The 19,380-nt window shown below is 36.0% G+C and overlaps 2 protein-coding genes across 2 annotated transcripts; both read right to left on the bottom strand.

The window, feature by feature from the left end:
- Positions 1-5,446: 5,446 nt before the first annotated feature.
- On the bottom strand, positions 5,447-6,477 carry LOC148787170 (uncharacterized). The gene is given in 3 exon segments (XM_088883511.1): positions 5,447-5,869; positions 5,871-6,240; positions 6,325-6,477. Coding segments are annotated over 3 exon segments (852 nt in total). The 3' UTR covers positions 5,447-5,540.
- Positions 6,478-16,038: 9,561 nt separating this feature from the next.
- On the bottom strand, positions 16,039-16,461 carry LOC148787169 (uncharacterized). Its single transcript, XM_088883510.1, has one exon. The coding sequence runs from the start codon at positions 16,459-16,461 to the stop codon at positions 16,039-16,041; it is 423 nt and encodes a 140-aa protein (XP_088739636.1).
- Between the last annotated feature and the right edge of the window lie 2,919 nt (positions 16,462-19,380).

Below are 19,380 nucleotides of genomic sequence, written 5' to 3'. Positions count from 1 at the left end.
AAATCTAATCCCTGCTCTGATACCACTTAATGTAGCACCCCCTTCGCTACAAGAGCTATATCTACCCTAAACGTCATAATTATAGTAATCCCTGTGTTCATATATATACATTTGCACATAATCATTTAATCAATTTGCATACGTAATCCCAACACGTCATAATAGGTATTATCAACCCACAACATTATATATATACATATCAAACACCACAAGTAATCTCCATGCTTACGTTCCCTCTATACAACAAAATATGATCTGTACTCTAACTGACAAGAGGAGAAAACAGCATACTGGCCCGACCTGCCTGAATATAGTGCGTAGATCTATTCTTCAACAGTCAGATACCTCACAGTCTACTCCTGAAAAAACTGTCAACAGGGGAATGAGCCTGCCACTCAGTAAGTAAATAATCAGTCCTATCTATATATGTATATCAAACACAGCCCAAATAGGACAAGTAGGCAACATGCATGGATTACAGTGAATTTAACTCCTTCATAATCAATTGTAGTACATCACATAGCTATCTCACAATAAAATAATCAATTAAACTTCCTTTTTCCTAGTTTGCTTACCAGAAGGTGATATCGTGTTTTTCCCGTCAACTCAAGCTCACCGTTATATAAAATTAAGTGAATCCCCTTGACAGCCGGTTCATCAATCTCATTTCGCATCATAACTCTTTCAATTCGCATCATAGCTCTTTATTTCGCATCATAGCTCTTTTCACATCACATCTTTTTTATATCGCATCAAAGCTCTTTTCATTTTATTTCTTTCTCATATCACATCAAAGCTCTTTTCATTTCATTTCGCCTTATAGGCTTTTCAACACATCAAGGGGTATTCACGCCACAATTATATTCAATTTTCACCACTCCCTCATTTCCACATATCACCATTCTTGTAAGCAACTAGTAACGTAAAACAATATATCATTACATTCTCATTTTTCCGACACCCACAACACAACATACAACAAACATGATATTCAACATATTTTCTCATTCCACGTACACAATGCCATCAATCAATTCAAATCGTTCACCACGCATATATTTTCAGATAAAACAATATCAGCATGAACCAAAAAGTCATATACAGTAATACCACAAATAAAAAGAACATATATAGATAATACTAATTATTTACTGTACCTCAACCTCACAACGCTTATCTATCCAATAGGTAGTGGTTCGGTCTTTAACTCTACCCCCGTATACTATAATGATTTATACCACATATAGTTAATATATCGAGAATATCGTAACTTCTTTTAAAATAATATTAAATATTATTTGTACAATTTCTAATAATTCTTTAATATTCCACTTCTATCGAAGTACAAATCTTCGTTTTTCCTCATTATTAGCATATCATTTATTAAATATAATTTTCGAAATATTTCTATGGATTTCTTATCAATTTCTCGCTATTATATAATTTAATTGAATAACAATACGTAGAATTGCATATTTAGTTAACAATTCCGATGGAATTATATAAATTAGCTATAGCAATATTCAAATCTAACGAATTTAATAATCTAATTAACCAACGACATCATTTTTATACCCGATTCTATATTTAATTAGACACTATTTTAAATAGCCAAACCCGTAAAATATTCCGATTAAATGGTACATCGCTTAATATAATCAAAATTTAATAAATGATCTAATTAAATAATATAATTATATAAATTAATAAAAATTAAAATAAAAACTTACCTCCCGCCGCGGATTGTCGAACAGAGAAGGAAAATTGCAGATTTTACAATTTGTGAGATTGTGTATTTGGTTCACACATATATATATGTAGGGGGGTGGGGCGGTGGGTGAGGGCCCACCCCCAAACCTTTTTCCTTCCTTTCTTCTTTTTTTTTTTTCTTTTTGGCTTTTTTATATATATATATACCTATGTTATTTACACATGTATATTATTTGTAATATATATTTTATATATATATATTATTATTATTATTATTATTATTATTTTATTTATTTAATTAAACTTTTCTCAAAATACCATTTACGTCCCTCCTAATTTTCTTAATTAATAAAAATTATCCCAAAATATTATAACGAACTGCAATTTAATTCATTCAAGTGTTATTATATTCCATTATGACCCATAATTTAGTGGCTAATTAACTATATTTCACAAAAATTTATCAATTAATCCTACAATCATGTATTATAATATTTGGGGCGTCACAATTCTCCCCTCCTAATAAAAATTTCGTCCTCTGCTAACCGATAGGCTAGTGGTCCAACTCGCTCCAGAATTTCATATGGCCCAATATATCGTGGACTCAGCTTTCCCTGCTTCCCGAATCTCAAGATTCCTCTCCATGGTGATACTTTTAGAAAGACTTTTTCCCCCACTTCGTATTCCATCTCTCTACGATGCTTATCAACATAACTTTTCTCCCGATCCTGTGCTGCTTTCAAACACTTTTTAACTGTTTTTATCTTGTCCACTGTTTCTTGAACTAACTCCGGCCCTTCAAGCTGTCTCAATCCTTCTATATCCCAACAGATCCGACTTCGGCATTTTCTTCCATACAAGGCTTCATATGGAGCCATACCAATACTGGAATGAAAACTATTATTATAAGCAAATTCTATCAGTGGTAGATGATCATCCCAGTTCCCTCTGAATTTAATTACGCAGGCTCTCATCATATCTTCCAATGTCTGAATCATCCTTTCTGACTGTCCATCGGTCTGAGGGTGAAATGCTGTACTGAAATGCAATTTTGTACCTAGAGCCGTTTGCAAGCTTCCCCAGAAATGAGAAGTAAATCGAGGATCTCTATCAGAAACTATAGAGGTAGGAATGCCATGTAATCTCACAATCACTGAAACATATAATTCGGCGAACTCATCCAAGGAATCATTTTGACGGATTGGTAGGAAATGTGCCGATTTAGTCAGTCTGTCAACAATCACCAAAATAGCATCATATCTTCTGAATGTACGTGGTAACCCAATGACAAAATCCATAGTAATCTTTTCCCACTTCCATTCAGGTATAGTCAAAGGATGAAGTTTTCCAGCTGTTGCTTGGTGTTCTGCTTTTACCTGCTGACAAGTTAAACATTTGGCTACAAACTCTGCCACATTTTTCTTCATTGTTGGCCACGAGTAATAAGGTCTCAAATCTCGATACATCTTAGTACTGCCAGGATGCATAGCATACAGTGCGTAGTGTGCCTCGTGCATAATTTCCATTCTCAACTCCTCTACGTTCGGTACGCATATACGTTTTCCATTGAACAATGTGCCATCTTCTTGGATTATAAATTGATGGCTCTTTCCTTTTTTCACCTTAGCTTTCATCCTCTGTAGATATGGATCTCTAGCCTGTGCATCTTTAATTTTATCCTTGAGAGAGGGCTTCACTTGTATCGTAGCCAGTAGAATATCACCACCAATGCTAAAGTGTACATCCATAGCTCTGAGGGCAGTCAAATACTCCATGTTATAGCAAATCATACCCACAAGTTGGTCCACCGTCTTTCTACTCAAAGCATCTGCTACAATGTTTGCCTTCCCGGGATGATAGTCAATGGTGCAGTCATAATCTTTCAAAAGCTCCATCCACCTTCTTTGCCTCAAATTCAATTCTTTCTGTGTTGGGATATACTTTAGACTTTTGTGATCTGTAAATATTTGAAACGTCTCCCCATATAAGTAATGCCTCCATATCTTTAATGCATGTACTATGGCTGCTAATTCCAGATCATGGGTTGGATAGTTTATCTCATGTGGCCTCAACTGCCTCGAAGCATAAGCTATAACTCTCCCATGCTGCATCAAAACACACCCAAGTGCTTGTCGTGAAGCGTCAGTAAATACCACATATCCTACATCCCCAGACGGCAAAGCAAGGATAGGTGCTGAAGTGAGTCTCTTTTTCAACTCCTCAAAACTCTAAGCACATTTGTCAGTCCAATTAAATGGTGCATTCTTCTTCAACAAGTACGTCAGAGGTTTTGCGATTATAGAGAAGTCCTTTACAAATCATCTATAGTAACCAGCCAATCCCAGAAAACTCCGGATCTCCGACACATTTTTAGGTGGTTCCCATTCTAAAATAACCATAACTTTTGCTGGATCAGGTTGTACCCCTTCTTTGGAAACAACGTGCCCCAAAAAAGCAATTTCCTCCATCCAAAACTCACATTTGCTGAATTTACCGTACAACTGTTTCTCTCTCAGGATCTGTAAAATTGTCCGTAAATGTTGTTCATGTTCCTCGGGACTACTCGAATATATCAAAATATCATCAAGAAATACAATCACAAATTGATCAAGGAATGGTTGTAACGTCTTGTTCATCAGAGCCATGAAAGCTGCAGGGGCATTCGTCAATCCAAATGGCATAACGACAAATTCATAGTGGCCATACCTGCACCTGAAAGCTATCTTTGGGATTGACTCTTCCTCAATCCGTAGTTGCCAATATCCTGACCTCAAATCAATTTTAGAGAACACAGTGGCACCCTTTAACTGATCAAGCAGATCGTCAATCCGTGGCAGAGGATACTTGTTCTTGATTGTGATTCGGTTCAGCTGTCTATAATCGACACATAATCTCATACTCCCATCCTTCTTCTTTACGAATAATACTGGTGCTCCCCACGGTGAAATATTAGGTCGGATGAACCCTTTATCCAATAGCTCTTCCAACTGCTTCTTCAATTCTTTCAATTCTGACGGAGCCATTCTATACGGTGCAATTGAAATAGGTGTCGCTCCAGGAATAGTATCTATTTCAAAGTCTACTTCTCGATGAGGTGGTAGTCCAGGTAATTCATCAGGAAAAACATCAGGAAATTCCCTCACCACTGGAACATCTAATACACCCGGACTAAGTTTCATGGTATCGTGCACACTGGCTAGATACGCCTCACACCCTTCTTTAATCAGATTAAAAGTGGTCACAGCAGAAATTAAGCAGTTAGGTATCACTTTTCTTTCCCCCACTATAACCGTCTTCATCTGCCCATTGACTTCAAGCATCACCTCTTTTGTTTGACAATCCACTAAAGCATGATTACTAGCTAACCAGTCCATCCCCAGAATGACATCAAATTCCCTAAGGTCTATTAGAACCAGATCTGCATATAAAGTAACACCCTCCACCACTATTAGACAAGATCTCACCACCGTATTCACTAATACAAACCCACCAGCATGCATAGACACATGTAAATCATGTCGAAATGGTTCTATTTTAGCATGTACATGAGATGCAAAATCACGTGATATAAATGAACAAGTAGATCCTAGATCAATCAATACATGTGCACTAAAATCGCAAATAGAGAAGGAACCAGTGATAACCTCAGGTGCCGTAGGAGCTTGTTCTTTTGTGATTGCATACACCCTAGCTTGTGGTTGAGACTGACTACTTTGTCCTATTGACGTCATGGAAAGATTCCCGCTACGTCGACCACCTCTACCTCGTCCTCTGCTCGTATCTACCCGTTGTGTGTTTTCCCCCACATTGCTAAACTCTGAAGTCTGAGGTCATCTGGAACTATCCCTCCATGTAGGACAGTCCCTGATAATGTGTCCTGGTTGATGGCAACGGTAACATACAATTGGTTGAACTCCCCAACATTCACCAATATGTCTCCTACCGCAATTAGCACAAGAGGGAATAAATCTTCCACCGAATGATCTGGCTAGACCTGGTCTTGCTCCAGATCTAACCGAAGTAGGCCCGCCTCTACTCGAAAATACTGAAGAAGACCTGCTAGTTTGACTCATTCCTCGGCCTCTGAACCAACCTCTCTGCGGACCAGAGCCCCTAAAAGAAAATGCACCACTCTGTCCCGCTGTAGATTCAAGTTACCTGTCAATTTTTTTCGTTTACCTTCAGTAGAACTCCTTTCAATTGACGCTCTTCTGCCCTCAGTGTCGCTTCCAGCAGCGCACCATAACTCGGAGGTTTAATTGCTATTTTCTCGCGGATCTCAATTCTCAACCCCCTTTCAAATCTGTCTCTTCTCAATTCATCAGTACTCACTTCTTCTGCGGTATATTTTGGCAATCTTACAAATTGCAGCTCATACTCAGCGACAGATAGATCATTTTGCTTTAATTCAAGGAATTCAACTTTCTTACGATTTCTGTAGACTAGTGGAGTATATTTGTCAGCAAATTCTTTTAAAAAGTCATTCCATGTCAAAGTGGCGGGTCGGTTCCAACTCCCTGGGACTGTTTCCTACCAATCTAAGGCATCTTTCTCCAGTAGGGACACTGCATACCTCAACTTTTGCTCAGAAGTACACTCGATTCTGTCTAACACCCTTTCCGTGTTCCTCAGCCATTCTTCTACTTCAGCAGGGTCATTTGTACCGGGAAATACCTTTGCCCCCTGTCTCCTCACTATTTCATAATTTTTATCAATAACTGCATCATGTAGTTGTGATTGTGGCGATGGAGCCATCCTCTGCATCATTTCCATAAACTGTTGCATAAAAGGGTTTATTTCTGGTTATGGGGCATTTCTATTTTGGGATTCTAACCCCTGATGTTCTGATCCTGAATCATGACCCTGCACAAACTCTATTAACTCAGTTGGGCCAGCAGCATTTTCTCTTAACGCCTCCATCCTATATAAAATACACACATGTGAATAGATTACTAGTATATACATCTTACGTATAATATTACGTTTCATCTACTATCCCAAGGAAATCTAATCCCTGCTCTGATACCACTTAATGTAGCACCCCCTTCGCTACAAGAGCTATATCTACCCTAAACGTCATAGTTATAGTAATCCCTGTGTTCATATATAAACATTTGCACATAATCATTTATTCAATTTGCATACGTAATCCCAACACGTCATAATAGGTATTATCAACCCACAACATTATATATATACATATCAAACACCACAAGTAATCTCCATGCTTACGTTCCCTCTATACAACAAAATATGATCTGTACTCTAACTGACAAGAGGAGAAAACAGCATACTGGCCTCACCTGCCTGAATATAGTGCGTAGACCTATTCTTCAACAGTCAGACACCTCACAGTCTACTCCTGAAAAAAATGTCAACAGGGGAATGAGCCTGCCACTGAGTAAGTAAATAATCAGTCCTATCTATATATGTTTATCAAACACAGCCCAAATAGGACAAGTAGGCAACATGCATGGATTACAGTGAATTTAACTCCTTCATAATCAATTGTAGTACATCACATAGCTATCTCACAATAAAATAATCAATTAAACTTCCTTTTTCCTAGTTTGCTTACCAGAAGGTGATATCGTGTTTTTCCCGTCAACTCAATCTCACCGTTATATAAAATTAAGTGAATCCCCTTGACAGCCGGCTCATCAATCTCATTTCGCATTATAACTCTTTCAATTCGCATCATAGCTCTTTATTTCGCATCATAGCTCTTTTCACATCACATCTTTTTCATATCGCATCAAAGCTCTTTTCATTTTATTTCTTTCTCATATCACATCAAAGCTCTTTTCATTTCATTTCGCCTTATAGGCTTTTCAACACATCAAGGGGTATTCACGCCACAATTATATTCAATTTTCACCACTCCCTCATTTCCACATATCACCATTCTTGTAAGCAACTAGTAACGTAAAACAATATATCATTACATTCTCATTTTTCCGACACCCACAACACAACATACAACAAACATGATATTCAACATATTTTCTCATTCCACGTACACAATGCCATCAATCAATTCAAATCGTTCCCCACGCATATATTTTCAGATAAAACAATATCAGCATGAACCAAAAGTCATATACAGTAATACCACAAATAAAATAACATATATAGATCATACTAATTATTTACTGTACCTCAACCTCACAACGCTTATCTATCCAATAGGTAGTGGTTCGGTCTTTAACTCTACCCCCGTATCCTATAATGATTTATACCACATATAGTTAATATATCGAGAATATCGTAACTTCTTTTAAAATAATATTAAATATTATTTGTACAATTTCTAATAATTCTTTAATATTCCACTTCTATCGAAGTACAAATCTTTGTTTTTCCTCTTTATTAGCATATCATTTATTAAATATAATTTTTGAAATATTTCTACGAATTTCTTATCAATTTCTCGCTATTATATAATTTAATTGAATAACAATACGTAGAATTGCATATTTAGTTAACAATTCCGATGGAATTATATAAATTAGCTATAGCAATATTCAAATCTAACGAATTTAATAATCTAATTAACCAACGACATCATTTTTATACCCGATTCTATATTTAATTAGACACTATTTTAAATAGTCAAAACCGTAAAATATTCCGATTAAATGGTACATCGCTTAATATAATCAAAATTTAATAAATGATCTAATTAAATAATATAATTATATAAATTAATAAAAATTAAAATAAAAGCTTACCTCCCGCCGCGGATTGTCGAACAGAGAAGGAAAATTGCAGATTTTACAATTTGTGAGATTGTGTATTTGGTTCACACATATATATATGTAGGGGGGTGGGGCGGTGGGTGAGGGCCCACCCCCAAACCTTTTTCCTTCCTTTCTTCTTTTTTTTTTTTCTTTTTGGCTTATATATATATATATATATACCTATGTTATTTACACATGTATATTATTAGTAATATATATTTTATATATATATATTATTATTATTATTATTATTATTTTATTTATTTAATTAAACTTTTCTCAAAATACCATTTACGTCCTTCCTAATTTTCTTAATTAATAAAAATTATCCCAAAATATTATAACGAACTCCAATTTAATTCATTCAAGTGTTATTATATTCCATTATGACCCATAATTTAGTGGCTAATTAACTATATTTCACAAAAATTTATCAATTAATCCTACAATCATGTATTATAATATTTGGGGCGTCACAAAAACATACTTCAAAAGTCGTGAAAGCACGTTAACATGATGTTCAAGAAAATGCACGTTAACATGGTTGTCAAGTGGTCACGTGCCATTTTTTTCCTATATTTTGTGTGTTTTAACATAAAACAGCAAAAAAAAGCATAAATATAGAAAATTTCAACTTTTCACATGCTTGAATCATCGAATTAATTTCAAAAACCAAACAAGCTATTTTCATCATACAATTACTTATCGAAATGCGTTAAAACATACTTCAAAAGTCATGAAAGCACGTTAACATGATGTTCAAGAAAATGCACGTTAACATGGTTGTCAAGTGGTCTATGGGCTTTATCGTGTCAAGTGCTCTATGTTCCAGAAATATGTTCAAGAAAATGCAAACATACAAAATGAGAACAAAAAAGTAGATGCCAAAATAAGCGAATACTCATTTTATTTCCTTGAAAATAATATTACATAATGTCAATTAATTGTTAGAATAAAATACATGTAGGCTAATCTAATTGGATTTTTTGTCATTTATTCTAACAATCCTCTTTCATAGTGGGCTTGGGATCCACAAGAACAATTTACCATGCCCCGCTTTTATAATTCACATGGAAAAAGCCTTGTGGGAGGCAACCGAGGCCATTCTAATTCCATGAGATTCCCAAGATTTTTTTCTCACCTCTTTACATGATCCTGATGACTCCATGTGAATCATATTATTCTGTGTTAAACCCGACTCATCAACCAAATCATACCTCAATTATCGTCCCCCACGACTCGTGAGACAGGGAAACAACCAGCATATTCCTTTGTTCATAATAATAATATAGCTTGCATATATTCCAAATGTGTCACGACTTATGAGACCATATTTGGATAGTGGTAACTTCTTCATGATATTGCTATGGATGATTGGACAGATCGAAATGCCACTTTGATCGAAGTCCATTTACGGGCATAATATTTTAATTCATGTTAGTTTCAACCCATCAATCAAGTCACACATCAATTATCGCCCCCCACGACTAATGAGACAGGAAAATAGTGACCGTGTTCCTTTGTTCACAATAATGGTGCAGCTTGCGTCTAGATCAAATGTGCCGCACTTGTGAGAGCACACTTAGATAGTGGCAGCTTCCTGACCACATTATTGTGGATGGAAATGTTGGACAGATCAAATAATTTTGATGCAAGTCCATTTTGGGCCCTAAAACTTTAACTTCGTCCAACCAAGTGAGAGTTAATATTGAGTTGTTTGATCAAGACCTAATCAAAGAATAGCTTTGCATGCATAAATATCAAATATTTAAAGCATTAGGTAAACATCGCATGCAATGAAACCTAGCATACCCCTGTTGGATGATCACAAGCCCAGCCTATGCGACCACTGAGCCTGCAGTGAGTCTAACGACTGTCTAAGGTAGCCCTATGCTATTACAAAAAATATTTTACCCTTCAATCGTAGATATGCCTTGTAATATCTTCGTGGGCCGCCTTCTCCATAGGCCTACTCCTCCGTGGACCTTCTTCCATGGGCTCAATTAAAATAAAAACCTCACCAAAATAATCTATACTACTCTTATTACAATTTAACAAGAAACTCCAATCAGAGGTCGGAGGGAGTACATTAGGAGGGAGATAGCATGCTTTATTATTCCAAGACTAAAAACGAGAAATAGGGAGAAAATAAATCATAAGGGCACACGGGCCCACCCAACAAAATTATAAGACATACATGCGGTCTAAGGCTCCGTGATCATCCACCATATTCAACTAGCACATAATATCAATTAAGCATGCTAGATAAGAAAATGAAAATCCCAAGAAAATACCGTGATATCCAAAATTATGATAAAAATTTATATGCAGAAATTTTTTTTTAAAGTTTTAATTCCGAGGGATGATAAAGCCCCATGCATCCAATGCACGCAAATCAACCATATTAATTAAAGCAATTTAATTTTAAAAAAATTAATATTTTTTCAAAATTAAATTAGCAAAAAATAATATTTTTTAGAAATGTGCAGAAATTAGAAAAACGACGAAAAATGACAGCCGCACTGCCTGCATGCAGGGCCTGCGCTATCCAGGTTGCGTGCAAGCTCTTGCCCGCGCGCACGCGCTGTGCACTATCGGTCTACACTGCACTGCTACAACACTATATTTCTTTTCACACATTAAACTAAAACTAAAACCAAGTACTTTTACCACAAAATTTAATTTTCTTAAAATACTTAAATCATTCAAAATTGCAAAAACTAAACATGTTGATTTTCTCATATAATCATTCAAGAATAAGTATAAATAAATATCATGCTTCAAAAATAATAAAATCATATTATCATGCTTATTCACATAAATATATAGCCCCTACATCGAAGCGGGCTCTGATACCACTTGAAAGCAAAAAAATGCTAGTGGATTGGCTTGGAAACCAGCAAGTGGAAACGATATTATAAAATTCGTAAATTAAAATCTAAACGTAATAAAATCATGATTTCAAGGATTACCTTCTTATTGATTTGTTTCGAACTCCATTTTATTGATCCATTCACATGAGATTCAAGGTAGAAGCTGTCTAAAGATACATCCGCACCACACCGAAATATGGGATCCCTCATTTCTCTTTGATAGAAGAAAATTAGGCAGAAAAAACACACCAAGTGTGCTTGTTAGAGAGCCGGCCGAATTAGGAGCTTCTAGGGTAGGATTTTTTTTTTTCAAATAACTAATACAGATATATAGCTCATATGGATGTACTAGTATGTGTATAGGTTCATTGTACAATTCATAAGGTAATAAATCCTTTATTCTAAATAAAGGATGACTAACATAGCACTTTTTAAAAGTGAAATTGTTAGTGAATAATTTTTTTTTCTGGATTTTCCAACAACTTAATTAGGGTTGCAATGGCTAATTTTATTAAAAATAAAATACCAAGCTCAATTATTTTTTATTTAATCTAATTTAATTGAAATTCACCTAATTAAGCCCATCATATATTTAATCCAATTAAATACATGAGCCCAATAAGCTTTTATTAATTAATAAGTTCAAGTTATTAAATAATAAGGGCAATCCCAATATAAATTAATCCTATTAATTTATTTTTAGGATCCTCCATCCAATGGATCCCTCTCATTTATAAGTTATCCAATTAATTATCAGATTAATTCCAATTAATTTCTCGTCCCTTCTCAGTGATTTGTGTTTGACTCTTTAGGTTCACCTTTCAGCTAGACTTGGGCTAGTGTCAAACACTATTGCTGGCAAAATTTAATTAATAATTTTCGATCAATCCTTGATCTAGAAGCCCGTCACTATATGTTGTCGTCTAGTAACAGTCCATGGCACTAGAGACTAGGCGAATATCCATGTGAACTTTTAGGCGCTCGAGTACGTACGGGTACTGTCCTTCCGTCTACCATCTCCTGGCCCTAGTCCAGGGCATGAAATTGGGTGTCAGCTCCAATTCTGGACTAGGCGTCTACGCTTAATTCTTCAATTTTGTTGCGCCAAATTGCTGGACATAGGAACCACGTTTCCTATTTGGCCAATGACTATGATCACATGTTTATAGAACATAAACACATCTCCAAGTGCATCGGAGATACCTCTGTCATGTTTTGACAGGTGACAAATCCTCTTCTTAGACCTCACCATCCTCTCTACATGCTTTGAACTACACTGGACATGGCTTGTGATGACCATTCCTCTAACACGATCACCTCTCGACAGATTAAAGATACAGTCATCGCCTGTATGTGTCTATTGTGATTCCTCAAGTTTGAGGACTACTACCATACTATCATAACCAGGGACTGATGTCATACCGACCAAGCCTCTAAGGCTTTCATATGACGACCTTGTCAACTAACCTACAGAAATTTCATATACGCAAACTACAGGGGTTACAAAGTGGTATGTGAGCATCTGTTGTGATGTGAAAGTAGTACTTAATGTAATTTGGTAAGCACAACAGATATATACGTCAGGACGAATACTTTTCATATTCAGACAATATTGGTTAAATAAATATTGCTTGAATGGTTCTGAAAACAACCAATCTAATTGGCTTTTTGGTCACTTGTTCCAGTAGGAATCTGCTGTGGTAGCTTGCTTGTAACTTTTCAAGTAACCACACCACCATTTAGCTTGATTACAAAAGTTGATTAAGAGTTGGCATCATTATGTCCGACTGAAAGTTAGCATCACTATAGTATTCCATTATAAATAATCCACTACTGTATATATCAAGAACATATATTTAGTCCTTTTCAGGTACATAAGTATGGTCTTGACCACACTCCAGTGTGTTTCACCAGCACACACCTGATATTTGGTGGTTACGCTTAAAACGTATGCGAATCGGGCCTACTGCATTAAACATCATACTGAATACTGCCCACAGCTGAATCATAGAAAATGTCTGACATCCATTTAAGTTCCTCATCAGTCTTTGGAGACTGTTTCTTGGACAGCTTAATCCCATGCCTCATTGGAAGGAATCCTCATTTTGAGTTTTCCATCTTGAATCTCTTCAAGACATTCTCAATGTACAAGGATTGAGTTAATCCTAACATCCTTTTGGATCTATCCCAATAGATGATACCAAGATGTAGGAAGCCTCATCCATATGCTTCATGGGAAATTGAGTGGACAACCATGCTTTTATGTTTCCTAATATCTTGACATCGTTCCCAATGAGCAACAAATTGTCAACATAAAGTAGAGGGTACGTAACCGAGCTCCCTCTGATCTTCGTGTTTCAGCAATGGGAAGCTTGTTTGGGGCTAGAGATGGACCTCTAGAGGTGACAAATATTCTATTTTTCTACAGAAAAAACCTTCTCGTTGATCCATGTAGAACACTTACTCGGTGAAATCGTTCAAGAAGGACGTTTTAACGTCCATCTGCCATATTTCATTGTCATACCATGCTGCTATAGCAAGCAGTATCCTAACGGACTTAGTCATTGCCACGGGCGAATCAATTTTCTCAAAGTTGACCTCGGGTCGTTGAGTGTATCTTTTTGCCACGAACCTAGCCTTGAAGGTACCTCCCCGCTAGCTCCAAGCTTATGTTTGTATACCCATTTGCAACCAACTGGCTTAACACCTTTAGGTGGGTGCACGAGGGTCCAAACATGATTCGAAACATTGAGTGATTTCGGATTTCATGTCCTCAAGCCACTTATCCGAGTTGATGTCATACATCACTTCTCTGTATGTTGTTGGATCACCGTCTATTAGCTAGTCAAGCCTAAGAATCCATACCTATCAGGACGTTGACATATTCTAGTTGACCTATAGAGAACTAGCGCACTAATATTGGGATCGTAGATACAGATGGTGTTGCATTATCTTGATGAGGTATCTCACATGAATCTTCAAGCAGTTCCTCATCACATTGGCTATCCATTGGAAAACCCTTTTACCAGAATATTGCATTTCTCGAGAGAAAAATCTTTTGTCTTGATGGGTCATAGAAAATACCCAGTAGCTTTTTTTGGATAACTGACAAATCTGGACATACTAGATCTTGATTCTAGTTTGTCTCCTACTAGCCTCTTGATGTATGTCGGGCTACCATATACTCCCAAGTACTTGTAGAATGCTTGCTTGCCGTGCCATATCTCATATGGCGTTTGGGGGCACAACTTTAGATGGCGCGATGTTGAGCAAGTTGGCCGCTGTCTCTGGAGCGTATTCCCAAAAAGACAAGGGTAGTTGGCTAAAACTCATTTGGATCGAACCATGTCCAATAGGGATCGATCTCTCATTTCAGCCACGCCGTTAAGCTGCAACGTTCCAAGAGGAGTCCACTGATAGATAATTTCATTCTCTTTTAGGTAATCCATGAACTCACTACTTAAATATTCCCCACCTCGGTCTGACATAAAGGTTTTGATCTTATGATTTGTTTGATTCTCTACTTCAAGTCTGAATTCCTTATATCTTCCAAAGGGCTCAAACTTGAACCTCATGAGGTAAACATAACCATACAGTGAGTGATCATCAGTAAAGGTTATGAAATACGAGTATCCTCCTTTAGCCGGAGTATTTAGTGGTCCACAGACATCTATGTAGATTAAGTCCAATAGACTGGTGGCAAGCGTACTTTGTCCAACAAAAGGTTTCTTGGTCATTTCCTCTTTTGGACAAGATTCGAAAGTTTATTTTTATCCATGTCCTCTTCCTCTAGACTCCTTAATTCTACCAACTTCCTTATCCTTTCTATGGAGATATGACTTAACCTTGCATGCCAAATCTGTGTGTTTTCATGATTATCTAATTTTCATTTGTGTTGGGCAATAATAATTCAATTTAACTGTTGGAGAATATAAAGACCTTTTTTTAATGTATTAAGCAGATGAAGGTTATCATCAATCATCAAATAAAAACTATTTTTATTGATCTTAAAAGCATAACCATTATCTAAAACAAGAAATAAAATAATGTTTTTTATTGTGCTCAATATATAATAACAGTTCTTTAATTCTATCCGAATACGATTACTAATAGCTAAGTTGAGTGATCCCACAGTTTTAGCTGCTATGGCCTTGCCATAACTAAGCCTTAGGACCATTTCGTCCTTAAGTAGACTTCTGCTTCTTTCCAACACTTGCAAATCATTGCAGATGTGAGCTCCACAGTCGGTATCCAATACCTAAGAAGCAGAATTAGTTATCATATTTGCTTAAATCACAAAGTGCCTTGGTTGGAGAGGAGTTGTGGGCACTCCCTCTTCCAATGCTCCTTTACTTGACAATGAATGCAAACATCATTTTTCCTTGGTCGCTGTGAACCACCATTCTTCTCTTTCCATTTTTCCCTTTAAAACTGGAGCAACAGGGGTGCTTGGAGTGCTAAAAGTGGCTAAGACGACCTTTCCTTTTCCCTTCTTCCTCTCCCAGCTTCCGACCTTCTTGCCTTTTGCCTTGGAGATAAAAGTTTCTCCTATCAATACTGATGGTACAAACTTGTGGGTCGTTGCATCGTATTGGACCAACATATTAATTAACTCATGACTAGACTTCTCAAGTCCATTCATGTTGTAGTTAATGATAAATGGGTCACAAGAGGGAGGAAGTAAATGGAGGATCACATTGATGTACATGACATAGTCAAGCCCAGCTTTGAGGTGTTCGAGCTTCTCGCGAGGGAAGCATTTTGACCCCATGTCTTTGCATAGAAAATCCTTCCGTCATTTTTGTCCCGAAAAATGCTTTTGTAGCGGCATATCTAATATGCCTATCAAGAGTTGCATAAACTTCCTTTATGTGAAGCATTATCGAGGGAACGTCTTCCAACCTATCATATTGCTCTTGGAAGTCATTGATCATCAAAGTTAATATGACACTGCGGACCTTGTAGTTATTCTCATGCCACCTCTCGAACGTCACACGTTCTTCGGGCAAGGATCCTTTCAATAATGTTGCCGGGAGCGACTGGTCGAAGATATAGACCTGATTCTCGAAATTTAGGACAATCTTTAGATTTTGCAGCCAATTGTTGTAGTTTGTGCCATTAAATTTATTAGTCTCCATTATCAGAATTAAATAGAAAGGAATTCTTAGACATTTTCTACATGATAGAATTAAATAGAAATATGCAGACGATAGTAATATTATTGATAAGCTCAAGACATGGTCTTGAAGGGGATCGCGTGGTATGGCCCGAGAACGTGCAAGCGGAAGCGATAAATAAAATGCATAATAGCAAAAATTAAATACAGAAAATAAATGAGTTCAAGGGGTGTACCCTTGCAGTTCCTGGGCGTTTGATGTACTAAAAATAAAACGTACATACGGCTGATGTTGGATTACCAAAACCAAAAAAACTGAAAGGGTGAAAAATGATACCATGAAATGCTTCTCATTTGAGTGTTCAACATAGAAACCAATTCTTCCACATCATACTGCAGTCGAGATCTCTATGTCCTCTTTCTAGATAAGAATGACAGAAGAAAATTACACGAAGTGCACAAAGAGAGAAGGGGGTGACCAAATGGTTTTTGGGGGAAGGAGGAGATTTTTTTTTTTTGTGTAATGATCATCATAATTATTTTTCAAATAACTATATTTCATATATATATATATATATCTTGTTCAGATAATTAAGAATGTTTCTAAATATATTCTATTATCTACAAGGTATATTTCTCTTTATTCCAAATAAAAAGATCCCAAAAAATGGCTAGAATTGAACTTTCCAAAACTGCAATTTGGTAGCCATTTATTTCCTTCCATGGAATTTTCCTTGGCTCAAAATAATTGTGTTTGAACAATTCTTACCCTTATAAAAATACAAGCCAATGAATTTTTATTAAATCTTTAATAAAAATCCAATTCAATTGAACTCAAATTCTATTTAATCTAATTAAATACTTATACCCATATTATCCTTATTCTTTAATACGATCCAACTTATTAAATTATAAGGACAAACCAAATATATATTAATGCCATTAATTTATTCTTGGGCCCTTTTGCATTCAATAGATCCCTCTTTGTAAGTAATCAAATTATTTATTGAATTAATTCCAAATTAATTCTATGTTCATTTTCAGTGATTTGTGTGTGATTCTTTAGGTTCACCTGTCAGTTAGACTTGTGATCTAACACTATTATTAATTAGTATTTCTTGATAAGCCCATAATCAAGAAAGCCCGTTACCATAGGTGGTCGTGTAGCAACGGTCCATGCCAATAGAGACTAGCTGAATTTTCGTATGAGCATTCAGATTTTCGAGTCCATACTGGTATGGTCCTTTAGTCAACGTTGTTTTTTAGTAAAGAATCCATTCACAAGTCTGATGGAAGTGGCTTAACCATGACACAAGCCACGTTTGAAAATCGAGGACAATCCTTCGATTTTTTCAGCCAATTTAATTCTTTGTATTCCATTTAAGAAATAAATGTCAAAAATAAATTGGAAAACATTTCTAAGACATGAGTTCTAAATGCAATGTAGAAAGAATAAGTAGATTATTCGAATATTATTTTGTGTTAAGACTTGGTCTTTTAGTCATTCAATTCTCCTACTATTTCAACAAAATCCCACCACTCTCGAGTGGGGTTTTGGTACATCCCTTCCTAGTAGACTTGGGATCCACAAGAACAATTTACCATGCCCACTTTTATGATTCGCATGGAAAAAGTCATCTGGGAGGCAACCAATGCGATTCTCATTCTATGAGATTTCCTGGATATTTTGTCTCACCTCTTTACATGATCCCGAGGACTCCAAATGAACCATGCTACCTGGTGTTAAGCCCGGCCCATCTACCAAATCACACCTCAATTGTCACCCCCCATGACTCGTGTGATAGGAAAACAACGACCGTGTTCCTTTGTTCATAACAATAATGTAGCTTGCCTTCTATTCCAAATGTGCCACAACTCGCGAGACCATATTTAGGTAGTAGTAAAAGGGCAGCGGAAACTGCGAGTGGATCGGCCCGGGAACGCGCAAGTGGAAGCTGTTAAAATAAATTGCGTAACTAAAACAAAATCAAAATGAGACCGTAATTCCAAGGAGTGTACCCTTGGAGTTGCAGGGAGTTCGATGTAGTTAATAAAATAAATGACAATATTAAAATTAACAGAGCTATTGGTTGAATGAAAACGTGAGGTACATAAATGTAAATCAAGAATAACCTTTCATTTGTTTATTTGAACCTCGTTCGTTTAATCCGTTCACGCAAGGCTTTAGTTTAGAAACTTTCTAAAGCTTCGCCCACACCACACCGGAACATGAGATTCATCAACTTAATTTGCTAGAAAAGAATTCACGAGAAAAAATACACCAAGTGTGTACAACAGGGGGTTAGGCCGAGAGGTGGAATTCGAGAGAAGGAAATTATTTTCTTGCTTTTTTATGTATTCACTGGTTATTCCAAATAACTAATATACATATATATAGCTTTTATGGATGAAATAAAATATTTTGAGGTTCATTTAACCATCCATAAGTTCATAAGATCCTTTATTCGAAATAAAGAATTACTAACATGACACTTTACAAAAGTGAATTTGTTACTCAATATTTTCCTTTCCAAACCATTTCCACCAACTTAATTAATGGGCTTGGGCTTATTTTAATTAATTAAAATACAAGGCCCAATCAATCTTAATTAAATCCTACTTAATTAAGTCCATCATAAAGTTAATCTATTTAAATTATGAACCCAATAAGCGTTTATTAAATAATAAGTCCAAACAAAGGGCAAGCCTAATTTAAATTAATCCAAATAATTTATCCTTGGGCTTATCCATCCAATGGATCCCTTTCATATATAAGTATTCCAATTACTTATCAAATTAATTCTTAATTAATTACTCGTCCCTTATTAGTGATTTATGTGTGACTGTATAGGTTCACCTTTCAGCTAGACTTGAGCTAGTGTCCAACACTATTATTAATTAAATCAAATTTAATTAATAATTGTTGATCAATCCTTGAGCA

The sequence above is a fragment of the Sesamum indicum genome, linkage group LG8 (assembly GCF_026168435.1).
Source record: "Sesamum indicum cultivar Baizhima isolate 11 linkage group LG8, ASM2616843v1, whole genome shotgun sequence".
Taxonomy (NCBI): Eukaryota; Viridiplantae; Streptophyta; class Magnoliopsida; order Lamiales; family Pedaliaceae; genus Sesamum; species Sesamum indicum.
Note: the sequence above shows the minus strand (reverse complement) of the source record. Positions and strands in the feature narration are given on the sequence as shown.

Bases quoted from the DNA above. Each gene is read 5' to 3' on its own strand.
- LOC148787169 (XM_088883510.1), bottom strand. From the start codon at position 16,461: ATGGAGACTAATAAATTTAATGGCACAAACTACAACAATTGGCTGCAA.